Source organism: Trachemys scripta, chromosome 5 (genome assembly GCF_013100865.1).
Source record: "Trachemys scripta elegans isolate TJP31775 chromosome 5, CAS_Tse_1.0, whole genome shotgun sequence".
Taxonomy (NCBI): domain Eukaryota; kingdom Metazoa; phylum Chordata; order Testudines; family Emydidae; genus Trachemys; species Trachemys scripta.
In genome coordinates this window covers 135,694,790-135,717,136 of record NC_048302.1, presented here as the reverse complement: position 1 = coordinate 135,717,136, position 22,347 = coordinate 135,694,790, and the positions used below count along the sequence as shown (strand labels likewise).

The 22,347-nt window shown below is 39.7% G+C and overlaps 1 protein-coding gene across 5 annotated transcripts in view; it reads right to left on the bottom strand.

Annotated features, from left to right (window-relative positions):
* EXOC6B (exocyst complex component 6B) overlaps positions 1 to 22,347 on the bottom strand; it is a 374,729-nt gene that overhangs the window by 243,267 nt on the left and 109,115 nt on the right. For all 5 annotated transcript variants that reach the window (XM_034770772.1, XM_034770773.1, XM_034770774.1 and 2 more), the window contains exon 6: positions 2,434 to 2,610. In XM_034770772.1, the coding sequence (XP_034626663.1) occupies positions 2,434 to 2,610 (177 nt within the window). The remainder of the gene's footprint in view (positions 1 to 2,433; positions 2,611 to 22,347) is intronic.

Sequence of the window (22,347 nt, the reverse complement as noted above, 5' to 3'; positions counted from 1 at the left end):
AAAATATTAACACTTCAACTCAAACACTTGTATAAACCAGATAGGACCAAAACGTGTTTACAACACGACCTGGGGTTATGCCCTAACTTATCTCCAGCTTGCTTTTGAGTTGTCTCACTTCACTTTACTCATATTTTACCAGGTCTCGCTTGACTATTTGAAGCTTGCTTTTAGGAAATAATTTTTTGGGCCTACTCACATATATATTTTCTGTATAAATAGAAGCAAGCATCATATCTACAGGGCAACACAGTCTACCTACTGTGCTGTAACCCTTGCATGCCAGCAGCCAGGAAGGTGAACAGCCTTAGCCCTTTCATAGCAGTGAGAAGATAGGGTAATACACTGATCTTCAAAGCTGTGGGCAGGCCCTCTGTTTTTTTATGTTGCACCAATACTTGATTCCCACAGCAAATTAGAAATTGGGCAGAAGTTAAACATAGGCAGCATGAATAGGGAAGGTGCATTTTTAGGAAATGAATACAAACCTGTAAATGCACACATAATATTTGATTTCCCCCAACCTTTATGTTCTTGAATAGTATCAGAGGGGTCGCCGTGTTAGTCTGAATCTGTAAAAAGCAACAGAGGGTCCTGTGGCACCTTAGAGACTAACAGAAGTATTGGGAGCATAAGCTTTCGTGGGTAAGAACCTCACTTCTTCAGATGCATCTGAAGAAGTGAGGTTCTTACCCACGAAAGCTTATGCTCCCAATACTTCTGTTAGTCTCTAAGGTGCCACAGGACCCTCTGTTGCTTTTTACAGATTCAGACTAACACGGCGACCCCTCTGATACTATTCAAGAACATAAAGGTTGGGGGAAATCAAATATTATGTGTGCATTTACAGGTTTGTATTCATTTCCTAAAAATGCACCTTCCCTATTCATGCTGCCTATGTTTAACTTCTGCCCAATTTCTAATTTGCTGTGGGAATCAAGTATTGGTGCAACATAAAAAAACAGAGGGCCTGCCCACAGCTTTGAAGATCAGTGTATTACCCTATCTTCTCACTGCTATGAAAGGGCTAAGGCTGTTCACCTTCCTGGCTGCTGGCATGCAAGGGTTACAGCACAGTAGGTAGACTGTGTTGCCCTGTAGATATGATGCTTGCTTCTATTTATACAGAAAATATATATGTGAGTAGGCCCAAAAAATTATTTCCTAAAAGCAAGCTTCAAATAGTCAAGCGAGACCTGGTAAAATATGAGTAAAGTGAAGTGAGACAACTCAAAAGCAAGCTGGAGATAAGTTAGGGCATAACCCCAGGTCGTGTTGTAAACACGTTTTGGTCCTATCTGGTTTATACAAGTGTTTGAGTTGAAGTGTTAATATTTTAGAAAATGCTATCTATATTAATAGCTATTGGTACGGTATTTACGCAGATACTAATTAAGATTATGTTTAATGTTAAATAGCCAATGAGAAAGAAAAGATTTAATTATGATAACAGAAATAGAGATATGGTAAAAGGTGGATTCAACATTAACTAATTAACGGGCAATATTATAACTGATTATAAAAAGGGTAGCAGGCTAATTTTCGATTAGGCATGCCCATCCACTGTCACGGTCCCTTAGAGAAAGGATTGTACCCATTCTCCTCATTTAGGGACTGATCATCATTTCATCTCAGAATGTGAGTACCACTGCAGTGTATGGTTAGTTTGTAATGCCTGTTTGTTTAACCACCTATTTTATAGTAAATAAAGTTTTTAATTTGATTACTTACTATGTCATTCACAGTCCTCCACTAAATTATCTGTAACCAGGGACGGGGAGGCAACAGGAGATTATGCATTCCAGAAGCAAGGGTCAGAAAGGTTGTATATTACACAATATATTTTACATTTTCTACTGGCAATAACTATTAAACTTCAATGGAGCTACACCAGCAGAGAATTTGGCTCCTAATAGGTAGAAAAAAAGCAGCAAGAGATTCCAAAACATTGAACTCTGTGGCTCAAGTTTTTAATGAACCAGAATCTTTATAATCAATTTATTTAAGCCTCTGATCACAGAAAATGTGTTTTCATTGTCAGCCAATATAACATCCCAGCACAATTCCACAAAGGCCAAAGTATCTGTTTAATGGACTTTTTTCCTTCTTTCAAATTAAATGGCCATGGAAAACATCAGACTATGACGCCTAATAAGTAAAGGACTGGAGGAACCATCTCTAGTACAGAAAAGGGTAGTTCACTCTGTTCTCATTTAATTTTTGTCCTCTCCGCTGGACTGCCAACTGGGATGTGGTCCATAGCTCACTATGAACCACACTGAGAACCAACTACTCATTTCATATAGTCCACTAAACATCCTTCCATGATAAAAACCAATGTAGGGCAAATATGAGCTGGCAAACTGGATGTGAAATGCCCATTTACAATCCCCTGAGCCATCCAAACTCCTGTTTTTTATATTATAAGTGTACCTCTTCATCGTCATCCTCATCTTCAACATCCAGGATCCCCGAATCCTGTTCAGACATGGGGCTAGTGTTTTTCACCTCCAGATCTGAGCTTGCACAGACATCTTTCTTATATTTCTTTCCACCACCTATCCTGGGATGCTGAGATACAATATTATCCAGGTTTCTTTGCTGCTGGGCCTAGAACAAAAGCAGATTTAAAAGTTACTGATGACATTCAGTGATTTATTAGTTTGGATCAAAAGATGTAATCGTTCAGAAAATGCTACAAATGAGAGACAAAAAACAAAACAAAAACCCACACACTTGATGGAACTGACAATTCATTTAACATATTTTCTAACCTAGATATTCCAAATAAGCAGAAGACTCATTTTAAAACCGCAGGTGATTATGTAATAATGCAAACAATATCATGACCGTTCACAAATCAAATTCCAAACCCAGCATGCTGCCATATTGATCTATTTATAACACTGATGGAGAGATATTAGACCACAGGCCATGTGGTGACTGTCACAGGATAAATTAAAGGGCTGACTTAACTGTTGGATATGTTCCTCTATTCAACCCATGTTAACAGAAAGCCCTCCACATCTGGACCCCAGAGATTCCTGAAAGCATTTTTGTGGTACCCCAGGAGAATGGAATTGTGCACTGTTCATTTACATGGTCTGTAAAGGTACACAACCGAAATTCTCTCAGTGAGATAATAACCAGGATTCAGGCCTGGAATGGATGACCCAGTAGAGATCCCTTCACAGGAAAATTGCTATATGGGTCTATGATCTTGATCTGTAGGCAGTGTTACAACCAAAGGTTTGTTTCTAGGGAACGATATTGTGCCAAAAAAGCACACATCTACTAACCTGAAACTGGGTATGGATTTTCTTTTTATTAGTGAGCATAATATCTGTGAGAGACAGGTAAACTGCTTAGCCCCAAATGCCAAAGTATGTTGGAAGAGGGTTTAAATTTGAAATTCAAAACAGGGATTATACATAGGTGTTACACTGTCCTCTACACAACTCCAAAGCCCTGTTTAATCTGCCACAAAAAAATGCCTGCCCTGCAGTAGAAGAACTGATGCTATAGATGTGGACTGATATCTTGCTACAAGAAGAAGTATATCAAGTATTGCCTAAACATGAAAAACATGTCGAGATATACTGGACTCTCCAGAATGTCTTTCCAAAAAGCTTCTTTTTTTTCCTCTTTTTCTTTAAAGTGCAGGTTTTCCCCCTTTCAAAAACAGATTTCCCTCATCTCTGCACTGACTCCCTGTGCCAGCTTTAATTTCAACTGATACCTAAGTATTTAACTGTTTCTCTGCACCAGTGAGAATCCTATTGGCAACACATCACGAATGGGTAAGAAACAAATAGAGCACTCTTATTTGTTCTGAGTAACTCAGTACACTGAAACTTTGGAGACAGTGGACTACAGAACCAAGGTGTCAGTTGCTAGTGACAGTAAGAGTGATATGCACTCTACATTAATGCAAGAATCATTAGAATAGAGAAAGGGGACATTTAGATTATTTTTGTTTCTGCAATGGGGGAAGAGAGAACAGAAGGTTTCCAAAATCCAGATCTGAAGGCATATGCTTTAATGAATGCATTTTGTAAAAGAGTGCATGGATGAAAACTTTCTCTTGGACTGTTTGCAACACCGGGCATTGCAGCAGTGTGATACTGTGAGAAACAGGAAAGTGAACATGATTAGAAACCAAACGATTAATCTATTTCCATTGCCCAAACTGAAAGAAAAATCAGGCAGCAAACAAACTATGTAAATAGTGAAAAGTAAATTAAACACTTTTTCCTTTTAAAAATCTAAGGTGACAATATCACAAGTAAGGAATTTATTTTTAAAGTATGATTTTTATTTTGACAACATCTCTTTAATGTCAGCTCCTTTTTAACGCCTGGTTGTGCAGAAATTTGCCACAATCAGAAATAGGGTTATTTATCCATATTAGAGAGATAAGGAACTTTAAAGCCCATGTATTCACATGCTACATTACTTTATATTTGAGCACAAAATACACCAAGATCTGCTTTATATCACAAGACTGACACACGTTTATGATGTACATATATGTAACACAATCTACTCATTCTTAATAGATAAATACAAGCATTCAAATCAAAGGATTTTTTTTTTAAAAATCACAGTTGGCATTAAACATCATTGCGTAAGAAAGTAGAATGATGGAGTTAAATGCTAAATGCCTGGGAGCTACTTATTGTACTGTGCAGTAGCACAATCTTGACCTCTAGTGGTTGGAAAGCAGCAGAAAAAAATAATTAGGTTAAGCTTCAATGAGAAAAGAAAATAATGACTGGGCTGAGATGAGCAACAAACAGCAGACAGACTATTTTAAAGAGACCTAAGAATGAGGCTCAATGACAGATTTTAGCAAGACTGTCCCAGGCAAAAGTCTGTTCATTAGCACTGCACAAGAGAAGTCTTCCTAGTGGTTGTGACACTTCAAACGTGATGAACAACTGGGAAACAGAGTGGCACATTCTGCACCAGAGTCTCTAAGGGTACATCTTCACTACCTGCCGTATCGGCGGGTAGCAATCGATTTATCCGGGATCGCTATATCGCTTCTTGTTAAGACGCGATATATCGATCCCCAAATGCGCTCACCGTCGACTCCGGAACTCCACCAGAGCGAGCGACGGTAGCGCAGTCGACGGGGGAGCCACGGCCGTCGATCCCGCGCTGTGTGGACCCCAGGTAATTCGATCCAAGATACTTCGACTTCAGCTACGCTATTCACGTAGCTGAAGTTGCGTATCTTGGATCGATCCCCCCCCAGTGTAGACCAGCACTTACTCCAGAAGCTCCACTCCATATAAACCTATTGCAACATCATATACCAAAGATTAGGACTCAAAAAGGGAATATGCTTTTGTTCTTTCCAGCGTTCAAGCAAGAAAGATCCTGGACTTGTTTCTGCTCTCAGATACGCTGATTCAGGCCAAAGGAACTCATCTGAAGTGAATGAAGTTATAAAGTGAACAGAATTGTAAATGATACCAAATTCAAGCCTAAGGTTTCTATGAAAATCTCCCAGGTTTATAGAATCATTTTTCCTCTTGCCCTTTTTAAAAAGCGTATAAGCAAAATTTTCTTCCAATACAAAGTTTTCCATGAAACATTAGTCTTTAAAAAGATCCTAAAATGGGCGGTTCAAAGAAAAATTGTATAGGAAATAAAGTAGTGACATTGGCCATGGGAGAGGGGGGGAAATAACTCAACGGAGTGAGCATGCTGGAGATAAATGAGTCTGTACTCTCACCCTCTAAGCTTTAAAAGTATTCAATAGGTTTTAGCATATGAAGCTGAAATACAGAATTAATGGCAAGCGAGGCCATATTACCCAAAATCTCTCCGAACAGAGATCATGTGATACTCCCTCCCACGGTGCACCACTTGTAGGTGAATTGTATTTTTATTTGGACAGAGTGCAGGTATTGATTATTTTTGTTTCTGTGCAAAGCATATTTGTTAATTAGTAAATCCTAGACAGGTCTGAACCAAAATCCCACAGCCAAACATTGTGTCTCTAACAAGAAGAGCCAAACACCACAGACCTGATTATTCCTAAACCTGGGAGTTCTAAATCCAGATCTGAACTCTAGCTTTCCTGTTCAGGTTGTTTGGGTTCGGCCTACTAGAGAAAAAGGAATTTCAGCAATGAATTCAGATCCAAACCCAGCTCTGAGGTTCTTAATGTGGTTTTAGTTCAGGCCCATCTTTATTAAAGAGTATTTCTCCTTGTATTCTCTATTCTACCACTGCAGAGCCATGAAAGGCAGTTAGAGGGATTCCCATAATGACTATGAGCGTCTCATCATGCAAGAAGGAGCTGTATGCTTTTATGAATTACACACAAGTCTCCAATAATAAACAAAAAGCTATCCTGAGCTACATTTCCTAAAGGACTAACTCGTACTTCCTTCACTTACACCAACAAAAACAAAAACCACCACATACAAAAGTTTGAGAACCACTGGTGTAATGTACTGGTGACCCGTCACATAGCAAGCCTCTGAATGCGACCCCCCTTATAAATTGAAAAACACTTTTTTGTATATTTAACACCATTACAATTGCTGGAGGCAAAGCAGGGCTTGGGATGCAGACTGACAGCTCGCGACCCCCCATGTAATAACCTCACGACCCCCTGAAGGGTCCTGACCCCCAGTTTGAGAACTCAGGCATGACACCTAATGAAAGCAACACAGCCATAGCTGATCACTATGAAGTCCATTCCTGTATTGCCATAGCGCTCGGTCTTGCTAAGACACTGATCTGATGCTATGTTAAAGGCATTCTTACAGAAATGCTAAATTAAAGTTGAGAATTAGTTCACAATGCTCAGATCCTAAAAGAAATAGATTCTCTTAGGTCTGTAATCTCAATGTTACATTCGAGCTCTATAAAGTACATGCCAGAAAAAAAAATTATTTGCTTTGTGTGTCTGTGGGGCTTTTTATCTTGGCAAGACACAAATTGGACTGAAGTGACCTGTAAGTGAGAAATATCAAATTTTCTTTAACTTCTGCAAACTTGGGTGAAGTCACCAAGGTTTCAGTTTCACCTTGCGTGAGAAAAAAACCAGGGAGAGGCCCAGAGGAAGCTGCTATGGAGAAGTGTTAGCTTAACTGCCAAGGAACTCCGCTGCTGCCTGTACCTTATACACACATGCACACGCGTGAACACGTACCCTTCCTTGGTTCTGGCAGGGAGAAAGCTGTACAATACGTTTGACATCGCACATAAAGGAAGAAAAATTACCTGCATCAGAGGCACATTTGGATTTTAATGCTCTGTTTCACATAAAGGCATCTATAGGGAGCCCAATGAAGAGGCACACGTTAGAAACCACATCAAAGCATAAGCGACACTCCAGCATGACCTCTGAAAATTGGCCTGGGGCCAAGGCGGGGGGGGCCCCTCAAAAAAGAAACCCCTTACCTTTTGGTGTGGCTTACATGAAAGCAAGTGCGTTTTTCTATTATTCTGTAAAACTGCCTCTATTACCCAGAACCATCAATCTCTGTACTCTCTGCTTAATGTGACAATAAGAGAGAGGGAGGTTAAGAAACAAATGTCTGTTCACAATGCACATTAAATTTAACAATCCACGTAGTTTAAATTCCCTTTAAGCACAGTCATTTTCATCTGCTCACAAGGCTAGTGCAGGGGCAGGCCAATTTCATTTGTGCCTACCAACAGCTGTGCAACTGACCTGATCAGGCAAACCCCAGTCCTTCTAAAAAGAGCACCTGTTGGGGGAGATGGGAACTGGATGGAGATGGGATACAGAGCCTACCACCCCTAGGTAGCAGGATCAAATCCAGGTCACTAATTACCTAAATGTGTTAACCATCAGAGGGCTAGTCACTGGTCTATGGTCTGAAACAGGCTAAGATTTCTGTTCAGTTCCACAGTTGGTAAGTGTCCAGCTAACTAAAAAACTCTCACACAACTTGTTGGTAGGTTGAGAGAGACCACAGATAGAAAAGACAAGGAAAAAAGCTCTCTTCCCAGTCTTAGTGCTCGTCTACACTGGGACGCTATTGCCAAATAAACTCAGGTGTGAATTTAAAGCACAAAGAGCTATTCCTCACTGAATCCCAATATGGACACACTCACATTCCGCACTGATTTCCTTTTCTCAGCCTGGCTCAAATCACTTTCAAAGTGGACAGCTATTCCGCAATCGCCATTTTTGGCTATTTCTCCACGTCCACAAATACTTACAGGTGACATCTCCCAACCAGAGTAGAGCAGTGTCGGGTAGTGCTAAATTCTCAATGAAAGTGTAAAAGGAAAAGGATAGTTCCCCCCCCCCCCCCCCCCCCCCCCCCAAAGATCACCCTTAACTAACAGTTCATATACAAGTCTTCACGTTCTGGAGTCCAGCCTTGTACTTTTAGTTTCCAGATCAAACTCTCATGAAGAGTAAGACTGCATGTAGGTGTAACTACCTGAGAGACTTACAACGAACCAATGGATAGGGATATGCTACGTGTCAGGCCATGTATTCCTTTATTCTTTGCCTGACAAGGCCCTAACAATGTTTTCCTTTTCAAATATATCAGCAGCTTTAGGAACTAACCGTTTTAAACAGCAACACACATTTTTTTGTATTGATTTGCCAGCGCTGATGGCAAAGCATATGTCTCATCTTCACTCCCATTGCTTTAACCCATCAAGGAAACTGACAATGTTTACTTTAAAATAAAGAATCTAATTAGCTCTTTCCTGATGAGATAGTAGATATGGCACAGCAAAGAATGATTTATTATTTAAACAGGGCTGAAGTATTGTTGTGGTTAGCTTTAGTGGTTTTGATTAGTTACTGAACATTTGATGCTGTGATTGTTTTATAGACGGCTCTAATGGACTGAGATGTAGAACTTTAAAGAATATCCCTAGGAATGGAATACATATTCCTTAAAACAATATTAAAAAAGCAGACTAGCTACAGGGGAAGAAAAAAGAAAGTTAATAAAAAATGACAATGTGCCTGGCTCTCTGCCAAAGAACCATTTGAAAGTTATAAAATCACTCTCAGATCAGATCAAAGCGAGTATTATTACTGCAAGGTGTAAACTCAACACATCAACACAACTTCTGTTAAGTTTCAACTAAAATCCAGTCACATGTCAGGACGCTAAGAGTTTTTGCCTATCTGCTTTCTCAGTGCTAACTGGTTATCACGGAGCGCAATTTGTCCAAAGTAAATCTGACAAAGTTCACCGTCAGTGCAGGAAACAGGGCCCAAGAACGTGATTTTTACTTGATGCTTGGTCTTAAGAAAAAAATCTGAAAACCCTAAATGTCTGAAGAGAGAACACTCTCCAATATTTCAATGTTAACACCAAGGACAGTCTCCTGCAAGTTCCCACTCTCCTCTCCCCAGTAACGTGACCACCACACCCTCACCCACCCCACTGCTGAAATCGAGATTGTGACGCTGATTCAATAGAAGCAACTGCAAGTACTGTACTCAGTATGGTGTAATAAATGTGCACTGTTCGTGTGATAACATAGACTTACTGGATCAAGCATGAAACTGACACCCAGGAATTCTTGAGTTCTTTTCTTAGCCCTGTTTCAGAGTAGCAGCCGTGTTAGTCTGTATCCGCAAAAAGAAGAACAGGAGTACTTGTGGCACCTAAATTTGTTAGTCTCTAAGGTGCCACAAGTACTCCTGTTCTTTTTTCTTAGCCCTGTTACTTACATCATTCGTACCCTTGGGCAAGTGTTTTATCCTCTCTCTGCCTCATCTTACCCAAGTATAAAATATGGTTACTAATACATATATCCTCATAGGATGTTATAAGGATTAACTAGTTTAGGTTAGTCAGGGTTATGAACATTTAAAGCTCTTTATAACCACTGAATACTGCTAACCTGTTTTCTGGGACACCTACTATGTGGAGAGAATGATTCTAATAAAGACTCACTCAATTACTAGCTGTAGTCCACAGAGAATATATCCTATACTAAAACGATAAACTAACTCTCAGCCAGGAGAAGCAATCAATATAGAATGGGGCTTAAAGAAAAACAGGTTTTTAAAAAGGAGTCCTTTTTCAAAGAAGCAATGGAGATTTATACCCACTGCTGATCTGACCCCAAGAACGAGCCACCTGAATGTGTGTGTCAGAAGTAACCAGGCTAATGTTATGGATGTTTATCATACATGCGCAGAAGGAATAGAGGTGCGGAGAATTAAAATTAGTTTTCTGCATAAATGAGCAGACCCGAAACAGTAGCGGACGCAATGCTTTATCAGGTTTCTCAGACATACGATTTAACAGGAATAGAATTTGGTTGCTCGAGAAAAATATCCTGACAATGTCAATATTCAGATCTTTGATTTTTTTTTAAATCCCCGAACCTCTTGTCATTGCCTTATTACCCAAAGCAAAATAGAGTGCTCAGTCAAATAACTGACTACGAACACTCATCACCACTAACAATTTCGAAGTTCATAATCAAAGATGTTTGAGCATAAACAGCTGATGAAGTCTCCTGCTCCCTGCAGCACTGTTTACTCCGCAGCAGTTGTTAGTACTGTCTTTTCATAGCGCACAGAGCATGCAAAAATGCACAATGTCTTTGAGATTTAATTATGGCTCATTATGGTTCATATGTGAACACTTTGTATCTCAGTCCCAGTTAAATTCATTAGAAGGATCAATACATAAAAATAATAGGAGCAACTAGATAATCTCAGCAAAAAAAAAAAAAAAAAAAAATGGTAACCAGTTCAATTATTCCTTTCACATCAAAAATGGTTAACTTGTACCAGAATAGGGGTATGGAACAGCTTCCAAATTAGGAGAGATTAATAAAACTGGGACTTTTCAACTCAGAAAACAGATGACTGAGCAGGGATATGATAGAGGTCTATAAAATCATGACTGGTGTGGATAAAGTAAATAAGGAAGGGTTATTTACTCCTCATAATACAAGATCTAGGGGGTCACCAAATGAAATTAATAGGCAGCAGGTCTAAAACAAACAAAAGGAAGTATTTCTTCACACAACGCACAGTAAACCTGTGGAATTCTTTGCCAGAGAATGTTATGAAGGCCAAAACTATAACAAGGCTCAAAAAAGAACTAGATAAATTCATAGAGGATAGGTCCATCAATGGCTATTAGCCAGGATGGGCAGGGATGGTGTCCCTAGCCTCTGTTTGGCAGAAGCTGGGAATGGGCAACAGGGGATGGATCATTTAATGATTACCTGTTCTGTTCATTCCCTCTGGGGCACCTGGCATTGGCCACTGGCGGAAGACAGAATACTGGGCCAGATGGACCATTGGTCTGACCAATTATGGCCGTTCTTATGTTTTTAGGTATAGATAGAGAAGCAAGGATGGGTTAAGCGCTTTCTTCTCCAAAAGGAGCTACCAATAACCTTGTAAGTACTTCTGTGTTTAAATGGGCTCCTGATGGGACAAATGTAAAAGCCTTTTTTATTAGAACCGTTAAAAAGAACAGATCCAGACAGGAGGGGTCTGTTTTTCAGAGACTGAGGGCAGTAGAGTAAAATCTCAATCCAAAGGCTGAAACTCTCTCTTTAAAAGGCTACTGAGGAAACACACTGGCTCCCTTCTACAATCCTTAAGTGTTGCTGTGGTCTAAACACTCGTATTACACGGTGACTACACCTAGACACTGAAACTTAGCAGCAGACAGCCAAAGTATGACCAAGGCAATTTATTTCTCCAAAGTTAGTATTAGAAGAGAATCCCAAGTCTTGGAACAGTGCTCCTGAGACTGAAATCCTTAAAACCTCAACATTCAGAGCCTTTAGGCAGTTCCACTGGAAATGGTATGTGCCAGCCCACACTGGTAGGAATTACTCTTGCCTCAATCATCTTTCTTTAGGATGGTTAGTACAACTTATGGGTTTTCCATTAAAGATACCACTATTTAGCAATTGTAAACTTTTGAAAGAACAACCATAAGATTTTGTTCAGTTATGAACAACCTACATTCCCAAAGTGTTCATAACGCTGAGTTTCTACTGCACTTTATGTAGATATCTCCACTTGCAAATTGGGTGTATGAAGGCACAGAAGGTGAGTGACTCATCCAAGGGCACAAAGCGAGTCTGTGACAAAGCCAGATTTAGACCTCAGCAGTTCCCAGGTCTTCGCTCTGTGGTTATTTCGATAAACTACTCCAGCCCTCAAAAAACGTTTTGCTATTCAGTTAAGTTTTTCTCATATCTTGGCCACTACTGGTTTCGCTGTTTTTTTTGTTCTGTTTTGTTTTTTTTAAAGCTGTCTTTTCTCTGAGATCTTCAAAGCTGCTATGCTTCCAATGCCCTCTGTGTGCCTTGTCTAGGACTCCACAGATAAGTTTCCTTTCAAGATCCTGTTTTTGTTTCCATTTGTCAGTCTGATTTTGTTCTTTCTTTAAAAAAAAGTCTGAGAAACTGGCTGAAGAAAATATTTTGCATGCCTCTCTCGGACAGTCCTGATTATCCTGGAGCAGAGAAAGATATGTCTGGATATGAGAACTATTCAAGGATGATGCCTTGAGAAGTAAAGTCATGCACAAAATGCATGAGATATAGCCTGGCCTTTCCCCAACGCAGTCTACAAGTTTGATAAGTGAGCATGGAAGTTCTGGGAGGGAGATATTCTGCAACATAGTTAAGTAAAAGTTCCCACAGAGCCTAGATTTTGTGTCAGAGATCTTATGTGATGATCTGAGAACAGGTTCCATAGCTGGCTTTCAGATGCATCAAAGCAATCTGCAAGCTACTATGAAATTTAGCCAAAAGGATGGAGGATGACTCTTCTGGCCTCACACCATGAGAATTAAAATTTTTGCAGGATACACACCCACTAATGGCTCCTGGTACAACCTTGTTAATGTCTTTCCCTCACCTCTGCATTAGTGGTTCATCAGCTCCATGAACTGCCCAGCTGAGGCACTTTCCCAATGTCAAGCCCATTAACAGCTTCTAGTACCCTATGTGTACTGAATCGTCGGACTGGAAGGGACCTTGAGAGGTCATCTAGTCCAATCCACTGCACTCATGGCAGGACTAAGTATTATCTAGACCATCCCTGACAGGTGTTTGTCTAACCGGCTCTTAAAAATCTCCAATGATGGAGATTCCACAGCCTCCCTGGGCAATTTATTCCAGTGCTTAACCACCCTTGCTACAATTTAAGCCCATTGCATCTTGTCCTATCCTCAGAGGTTAATGAGAATAATTTTTCTCCCTCCTCCTCGTAACAATCTTTTACAAGTACTTGAGAACTATTATCATGTCCCCTCTAAGTCTGCACCCCAGACTGTTTATGCATATTATTTTGCTAATTGGACTCCTTCTTAGTGCCTTTAGCCTCAAATCATATAATGTCAAATGCAAGCTTCAGCTGTGTGTCAATCCACTTCTTACTGTCTTCACATCAAAACTGGATGTCTTTCTGGAAGATAAGTGTTAGCCAAACAGGTTCCTGGGGGCTCCAGGGGTAACTAGTTGAAACAATGGCCTGTGTTATGCAGGAGATCATTCTCAATTATCTAATAGTCTCTTCTGGCCTTCAACTCTATGAATCTATGAAAGAGGTTTATAACTCAGATTTTGTATTACGCTTATTTAAGGTGAAAAAAATATTCTATACAAAGGAGATGACAACCAGAGTAAAAATAAATCTCGCACTTTTTAGGCATGACAAACTTTTGGTAATAATAACTATTCCCTAATTGCTACAACAGCCATAAATTGGAAAAAATGAATTAAAAACACAGAGGAAGAAAAATAATATGAGGGAAATAAGGAGCATCTCTTTCTCCAAGCAGGCTGACTACAAGGGATGTTGAGTGGCATATTATGTTTTGTCATTAAAAAAATTCTCACGTAGAAGCAGCTATATGAAGCTATCTGAGAGCATTTAATTTTTGTTTGGCTCATTTCTTTTCACTTAAAATCCACTAAGATTTTTAAATGAAAGGTAAAATATTCTGTTAGACACACCTATTTTCTAAGCAATCATTCTGAAAGTTTAAATAATTGGGCTTTCTGAGAAGGAACACTGGGAGGAAAAATGGCAGAGCATTTGTAATGATTACTGCATTACACAGCACAAACCCATGCTCTCTCCAAACTATCCAGTCAATTAGACTTTCAAAAAACAGTCAAAGAACATATTTGTCCACTCAACATTCTGGGCAACTGTCTTCCATATCAAAGGATGTTTCTAAGATAAACTTTTCCCCTCAATTTGTTATTGAGTATATCATTTGTACTTCAAATATTAAGGTATTTTTTAATTATGCAACATTGTGAATATATGTGGATAACTCAAGACTTGAAATTAACTCAAACTGCCCTTGTAAATTACCTTAAAATTTATCATAATTTCTCCTCATTCAAAACTTTTAACACTTGTGGAAGAATTAACCGGAGCTATTCACATTAAAAATATATGTACAGTACACCCTCTATCCACAAGTTTCAATAATTCTCATTAAGACTTACAAAATGTAAATGCCAGAGTTATTTACTGAACATGCTCTGCCCTCTACAGGCTAATATGGAAACAGTATAGAGAATTATATTTAATTATTTCAACAATGCCATAGGTATCCCTGGGTCTTTATAAATACAAGACAACATAATTCCTGTCCTGAAAAGTTAACTCTTTAACCCTGAAGAGATTTTAAAGGGCTATTGTATATTTGATTTATTTTCTTGTTTAGATGAGTAGTTACTTTCCTTTTCAAGTCACAAATGTTTCAATTAAAATATTAGAACTTGTACCATCTACAATGTGACTGAAACCTTCTACCAAAACACCTCAACATGAAAAGTTTCTAATCGTCTGGGTTGAAAGCCTGGCTCCATTGAAGCCAGCGGGAATTTTGCCATTAATTTCAATGGAGCCAGGATTTCACTCCTGATATTTAGTTTTGCGGAGTATTAAAATATGAGAGGAATATACAAAATATACACCAGATCAGATCAGAGGCTGGGCAGAATCCAAATCTATTTTAAAATTCTACGGTGTCCAGTTAAATCCACTTCTTGTCCCACCTCAAATAATCCAGACTGTCATGAGAATAGTACAATTACAAATGCGGTATACACGGATAGCAAACTGATAGGATCGCAGTTTTTTTAATTCTAACAATGAGTAAGATCCTATCTCATAAGTATTCTAGCCATTGATCTTGCCAATACCTCCATTTTGGCTAAAACAAGAAAGTCACAGCCCAAAAACCATGATGATGTGACGTTTGGCCATTTTTTACTTCTTTACTTCAAAAAAGCATTATATGCAGCCATTTCAATCATTGGTATTACTTCTAACTCTTCTAAATTTAGGCATCTAAATAAAATAGTCAGATTTTCAAGTCTCTTGAGTACTTTCAGATCCCACATGACTTCCATGGTATTTGTGAGTGCTCTGCACTTTTGAAAGCTAAGGGGCCTTAATAGGAATTAAGAAACGCCATTTTGGGGCACTGAGGCATAATGTATTTTAGCGATTTTGGTTGTCTCAGTCAAACTTGGCTGTTTCCTGCCAGTGCTATTTAAAAGATTAAAAAAATAATAATAATACAGTCTGCACAAAGTATTATATGCATTTCTATTTCATAAAAACAGCTTAAAACTCATGAGAACATGACCATGCATAAAAGAAATAAATCTCTACAAATTAAACACATATTGCATTCACTAACTGCAAGATATGATAATATCACTTACTGGGTTTTTTTTTTAAATGTACTTATTATTCACTAGCTGTTCAGGACTAATGGTGAAGTAGGGTTTGGGTTAAGCTGTGACAGCCCAAGATTGAGCATTTAGAACTTGGTATAATCAGTCTTCATAGCAAACAGCAGTGCTAGCTTGGATATGTTGCACCCTCCCAGTTTGTGACCAATATGTACAATAAAGCCATAGAATTTTTGTAATGCCAATAGTGTACTAGGTCCTTTATAGGTGAATGCACACATTTTCAAACCTGTGTATCTAGCTACTTTCCTAACTCATCTTTCAGCATGTAAATAAAAGTAGCCTGGTTTTCAAATTGCCTGAGTACTTTTAGCCCCACAAATGGCTTCAGTGGTATTTGTGAGTGGCACCATGGTTTAAACATGCAAAAGCAAGTACTTCTTCACGCAACGTACAGTCAGCCTGTGGAACTCATTGCCAGTTGATGTTGTGAAGGCCAAAAGTATAACCGGGTCCAAAAAAGAATTAGATAAGTTCATGGAGGATAGGTCCATCAACGTCTACTAGCCAAGATGGTCAGGGACGCAACCCCATACTCTGGGTGTCCCTAGCCTCTGACTGCCAGAAGCTGGGAGTGGATGAAAGGGGATGCATCCCTTGATAGTTGTCCTGTTCTATTCATTCCCTCTGATGCTCCTAGCATTGTCCACTGTCAGAAGACAGGATACTGGGCTAGATGGACCAGTGGTCTGACCCAGTGTGGCCATTCTTATTTTGAGTGCTCAGCACGTTTGAAAGTCCGGCTGTTTATATTAGGGATTCAGAAACGTCATTCGGGGGCACTGGTTTTGAAAATTTTGGCTGATGTGTGTGCCCAAAAAGGGTTCAAGTCACCCATTCCCTACAGTTTTGACTGTTTATCAATGGTTGACGTACTGCGGTAGCCTAACTGACTGCGGACACTATTTAACCATCTGAACCCAGTAGAGACTGGTTTTCTGTTGAATTTCACTTGAATTCAAGGACATCGTCGTAAAGCATTTCTAAATCAGCAGTACAATCCCTTCATGGTAAAATATGGCATTCAGGCAGGAACTCCGCCTGGAAGCATTTTTCAAAACTTACATTTCACAAGAAAAAAAATCTGCATTAAAAAAATTATATAAAAGAGGGGAAAAAAAGACAATTCATTTCAGATGTGGTGTGGTTTTTCGTCTTGTTTTTCACATTTGTAAAGCTCAGACCATGGTTTAGATTTAAAGAATTAAATTTAAAACCTAATTTGATCATCAAAACAGTTTCATGTTTGGTGCTATTGAAGAAAATCTTCAGTGGACAATATATGAAACGAGAAAAGTAAGTTTTGGTTTTTTGTACCCTTTGCATGCACACTTCCAAGATTAACTCAAATGGCTCAGAATCTTACACTGCCCCCTCAGGATGCTGGAACAATTTGTATAGTGGGGGTGCTGAGAGCCGTTCAACCAAACAGTAAACCCTGTATATAATGGAACCACTTCAAGCCAGGGGGTGCAGTCTCACCCCCAGCACCTCTAATTCTAGCACCTATGTACCCCCTTTGCACAGAATGAACAGGCTTTAATCTCCCAAACACTAAACCTTCCTTTCTTAAAAGCCACATTCATGAAGCCTTCCAACTGATCCCTCAATGATCACTACACCATCTCGCACTGAACTGCTCATCTTGTGTATCGTGCTTGCCTGAGTTAGATTAAGTTCCTCCAGGAGACCCTGTCTTTCAAAGTGTCCTTTATAAGTGGCAGACACCTCATGTGCTGTATAATCACGCTAGAGTTAATACTTGGCGTTTACATATACCTTTCACCCAAGAACTCAAACTTATGCTGGTGAAAGAGACAAGCTTCTGAGCTACACAGAGCTTGTCTCGCTCACCAACAGAAGTTGGGCCAATAAAAGATATTGACTCACCCGCCTTGTCTCTATCATTAATTTTGGTCTTTTTAAATTTGATTTTAACTTCCAAATCTATAGTTTTAAATACAGATTAGCATTACTTAGTGAGATGGAAGGCCGTGTTACCTAGTGATCAGCAAAGGGACTGGAGTTTGGGAGATGAGGGGTCTATTTCCCACTATATAACTGGTTCACTCGGACATCTGAGGGAACTGGGGTTATTCAGAAGAGAAGAGTGAGGGGGGATTTGATAGCAGCCTTCAACTACCTGAAGGGGGGTTCCAAAGAGGATGGAGCTCGGCTGTTCTCAGTGGTGGCAGATGACAGAACAAGCAGCAATGGTCTCAAGTTGCAGTGGGGAGGTCTAGGTTGGATATTAGAAAAAACTATTTCACTAGAAGGGTGGTGAAGCACTGGAATGGGTTTCCCAGGGAGGTGGTGGAATCTCCTTCCTTAGAGGTTTTTAAGGCCTGGCTTGACAAAGCCCTGGCTGGGATGATTTAGTTGGGATTGGTCCTGCTTTGAGCAGGGGCTTGGACTAGATGACCTCCTGAGGTCTCTTCCAACCCTAATCTTCTAGGATTCTATGATCTTGGGCCAATCATTGAGCACCTATGTGCTTTTGTCTTCATGGGTGAAATCCTGGCCCTATTAAAGTCAATGGGAGTATTTCTTCAGAAGAACAACTCTGTATAGCTCAAAAGCTGGTCTCTCTCACCAACAGAAGTTGGTCCAAGAAAAGGTATTACCTCTTCCGCCTTGTCTCTCTTATATCCTGGGACCAACACAGATATAACACCACTGTAGCCAAAATCAACAACAGCTTTCACAGAAAATGCAACTTAAAAATTAGCATCTCCTTGGACTTCTCTATAGTAAAAATTTTATAACCCTTCTACATGTGGCACTCAGCTATAAAACACGTTAGTGGGAATAATGCCCTTAACTACATTTCATTGTATATAGCAATGTTTCATGATTGGCAAAGATAGCCTGGTTCCTATTACTAACTTTTTTCCATTTCAAATTTACTAGCTAATTTTATGGAAACAAATAAAGGAACCTGCATATTATAGATGCAATAACGACAAAAGCATAACTCTAAAAGAACCACAAGACAAATCTCTCACCCTCTTTCCTCCCTCCCCTTCCAATTTTAATTTATATGCTATAAAAACTATTGTCTTTCAGCTGTGCTATGGATCTTCCCTTAGTCCCCTCCAGTAGCTCCCCTTCTAGCAACTGGCACATGTGCAGCCCAGCTGTACACGTCTAACACACAGGTGCTGGATTCTAGGCTGCTGGATAGTATTTTGAAAGGTGGTGGAGGCATTTACCCTCAATTCTTTCACAGGCAAGTCCACCAGTTTGATAAATAAATTAAAAAAAAAAAAAAAGATAAGTCAAAGCATTACAGCACGGTGTTAACAGGGGAAGTTGGAGGGTCACATTTAGACATGGTTTAAGCAGTTGTACCTGTACCTGGCATCAATGGCTTGAACCTGCTTTTCTCAAGGTGTGAATTTGGCCTAGAAAAAGCTTTGGTGATTCATTTTGTTATTGTATCAGAACAAGTTAAAGGTAAGAAGTCGTCTCATGGGACAAAAAGAGGGGAGGGGTGCTGAAAGGATACCACCATATCACCACCATCTCTTTGGAATAAGGAGAAAAATGAGTTCTTGCTAGACATCAACCCACCACCAGTCATAAAGGTCTTTCCCAATACCTATGAACATTCTTTACATCAGTAAAAAAGGTAGATTGAGTTTTCCTAGTTAATCATGCTTTATTTCGGGATAACACAGAAATCCCGAGTCCATCTATGTACTTCAGAGCACTCAGAAGTGTAACAGGTTCACCAACATTTTAAAACGGAGGACAATTTGGCTGTTACTTTACTGCTGAACTCTTCTCCACTCCATGAAGTTCCAGGAAAACATTCTTGTTCACAAAATTAATCTGGTCCACACATGGGATCTGGATAAAATGAGGTAGTGGTAGAAGACAAAAACACGACCGTCAGCATGTTGTTTATAGGAATATCTTCAGTGATGTAAGTCTACATGGGTGGTGGTATGTTGTCAGTTCTAACCCTGGGACATGAATCAATACAACATGTTGTCAATACATTCATTTTTTAAATGTTCCACTTACTCTGGAGTCTCAGGACTGCTAAATAACTATGTTTTAAGTGACTCCCACACCAATTACTTTGCTTTTCACTTCATCTTGTTTTCCAGGGAGAGGCATAGATGGCAAGCCATAGGAACAGTTACGTCAGTTCATCTTTCTTATTAGCCCATTATCTTCCTTAAACCTCTATTTGTCTTACAAATACTTTTACGACAGTCATTCTCAGGCACCTAACCTTCTTCAATTCACACTTCTCTGGAAGCCTACACATGAGTTGTCATATTTCTTTGATCAGTAAAGAAATAAAAATACGTATGAATTTGAAAAGCTGAGGGGGAGGGTTAAATGTCCTTGGTCAGCCCAGGAGGCAGACGCCCTGTGAATAGGTACACTCTGAGCAGTGGTACTGCCTAAAGACTTGTGTGAAGGGACCACCAGTTTTCATGACAAGTCAGTCACTGTTTTATTTTCTGCTGAGACTGACCAAAAAAAAAAAGATGCTAATTAGTACCGATTCAACCTGTGAATTTTGTGATATGAATCCCTAGGACCTAGACACCAATAGCTAGCTAAGCAAAGTGACAGTACATAAATTGTATGTCGCATCTTTCAGACCAAAGCTAGCCCAGAGCACTTTAGAATAGATTGCTAGCAGGAATACAGTGATGGCATACATGACCACAGCAACTAATATTAAGCAATAGATCACATGACTGAGATTGACCTTTTCTGGAGACTTTGAACTGTGTTAACTGATTTTGTGACTTGCAGTTTTATAAGTATTCAGTGGGAGATTCTTCAATGGGGTAATTTCAGAATCAGGTTTCTAAATCACTACCAACTTTTCCTCTTCCTGATAGCCTTGGTGACAGGGCATCCACAACTACTTCCCTTAACTCTGGGGTGCCACTGGCTGATTCTGTACAAATTGCAGAATATTGTGTTGCTAGAAAACCCGGGAGTATCAAGTATTTACTGTCTTTGTGTGCGCCATTTATTAGTCCACAAAATAAGGACTAAAGAAAAAGAATATCAAAATATCAGTCTTTTCTTATCACGGTGGTAGAAAATGAAGCTGCCTTGTGATGTTCAGTGAAATGATTTTTTCCCCTCAGGCTGGTAACTCACAACAGGTTGGGTCTGCAGACAGTGTACTTTAAATGGGTGATGGCCCACTGACACTAAATATGCAACCATCAGCAATAGCAGTAAACTGTTCTCGGTCAGTACACCAATCGAAAACTCCAGAGCCTATTAGAATGGGACTCTCAAGAGATCAGAGAAGAGGGATCGTTTTGTAACTAACTGGCCTTAAACTAAAAGTCAGTACCTGGGATCTTTCTTGTTCTGCACGGAGCTCCTCTTGGACCTTGGGCAAACCCCAAACTATGTCTTCCTTCATTCTCCATTGGTAAAATGGAGAGTAATGAGAGACATAATTCACTGATGTTCGCAAAGTGCTATGAAATCCTCTGATGGAAGGCACTCGAGAAGTATTAAATATGATTTAATTTCAACATCTGGCAGGTCTTTGAGTGCCTGACATATCTGCTCTCTACGTGTCTGAGTCACATCTTATGAAACGCAAGTTTCAGCTTTGGTATCATGAACAAAGAATCTCATTAATGTTAACTTGATGGGCTCTGCATAGTTGTGGAAGAGCAGGCTGGATTGTAACTGCCTCATGCATTGACAGCGTCCAACTGCAGAATCTGTATCACTGGTGACTGGTGGGATGGAGAAAGAGCACAGCTTGATTTGCAGCTCCGAGGGGGAATTTACAGCCCTGACACTGACACTGACACAAAGCATAATCGGCTGAGGAAGTTTGCTGTGCAAATCACTGAAAGCGCAAAAATATGGAAATCCTAGTAATTTTTTCCAGGGTAGACACACACTTTGAGGATTTGTATTGACTCCCTAGAACTACTGCAACTAGTTATAAATGATTAAGTGAAACAATCACATTCCATCCAACACACAGAGCATACAGACAATGATTTCAATCACAGCTTTGCTAATTGCTGCTCTATTCAACCCAGACTCAACTTAGTGTGTGGCTAGTAAAATGTTGACTTGATCTTTTCCTTCTTCTGGTGTTATTTTTAAAATGCACTACAAATGCTAGCATCATGCTTGGGAAGTATGTCTAGAATCAATTGTAGGTGGGTGGTTTGGGGGGGGGGGGTGTGTTTTTGTTTTTTGGTAAAAAATTGGAACGTTTTGCCCTGGGCAGATTTTCAGACGCAAGTTAATTAAGAAACAAACAAGCAAAAAATATAGCTTTCCAAGTCTACTTTGGTGGCCAAGCTGGCAATCTTGCTTTGCTCCCAGACTGTCAAGAGCTGGGAGCACTGCAGATACAGTCCATTTATCTTCTCAGGGAGGAATGACACCTAATGAGTCTTTGAAGGGAATCTTCAGAAGGCTTCGGTGCGTCAGGCTCAACTTCTCAGAAGCCACTTGTGCAGGGATAGGCTACTGAACTTGGATCAATCCTCAAGACAAATTATATATGAGAGGAAAAGGCCAAGGTTTGGCTACATGTCAGAGACAGGTCAAAAATCCAGGTTCTCCATGACCATCCTGAGATACAAGAAA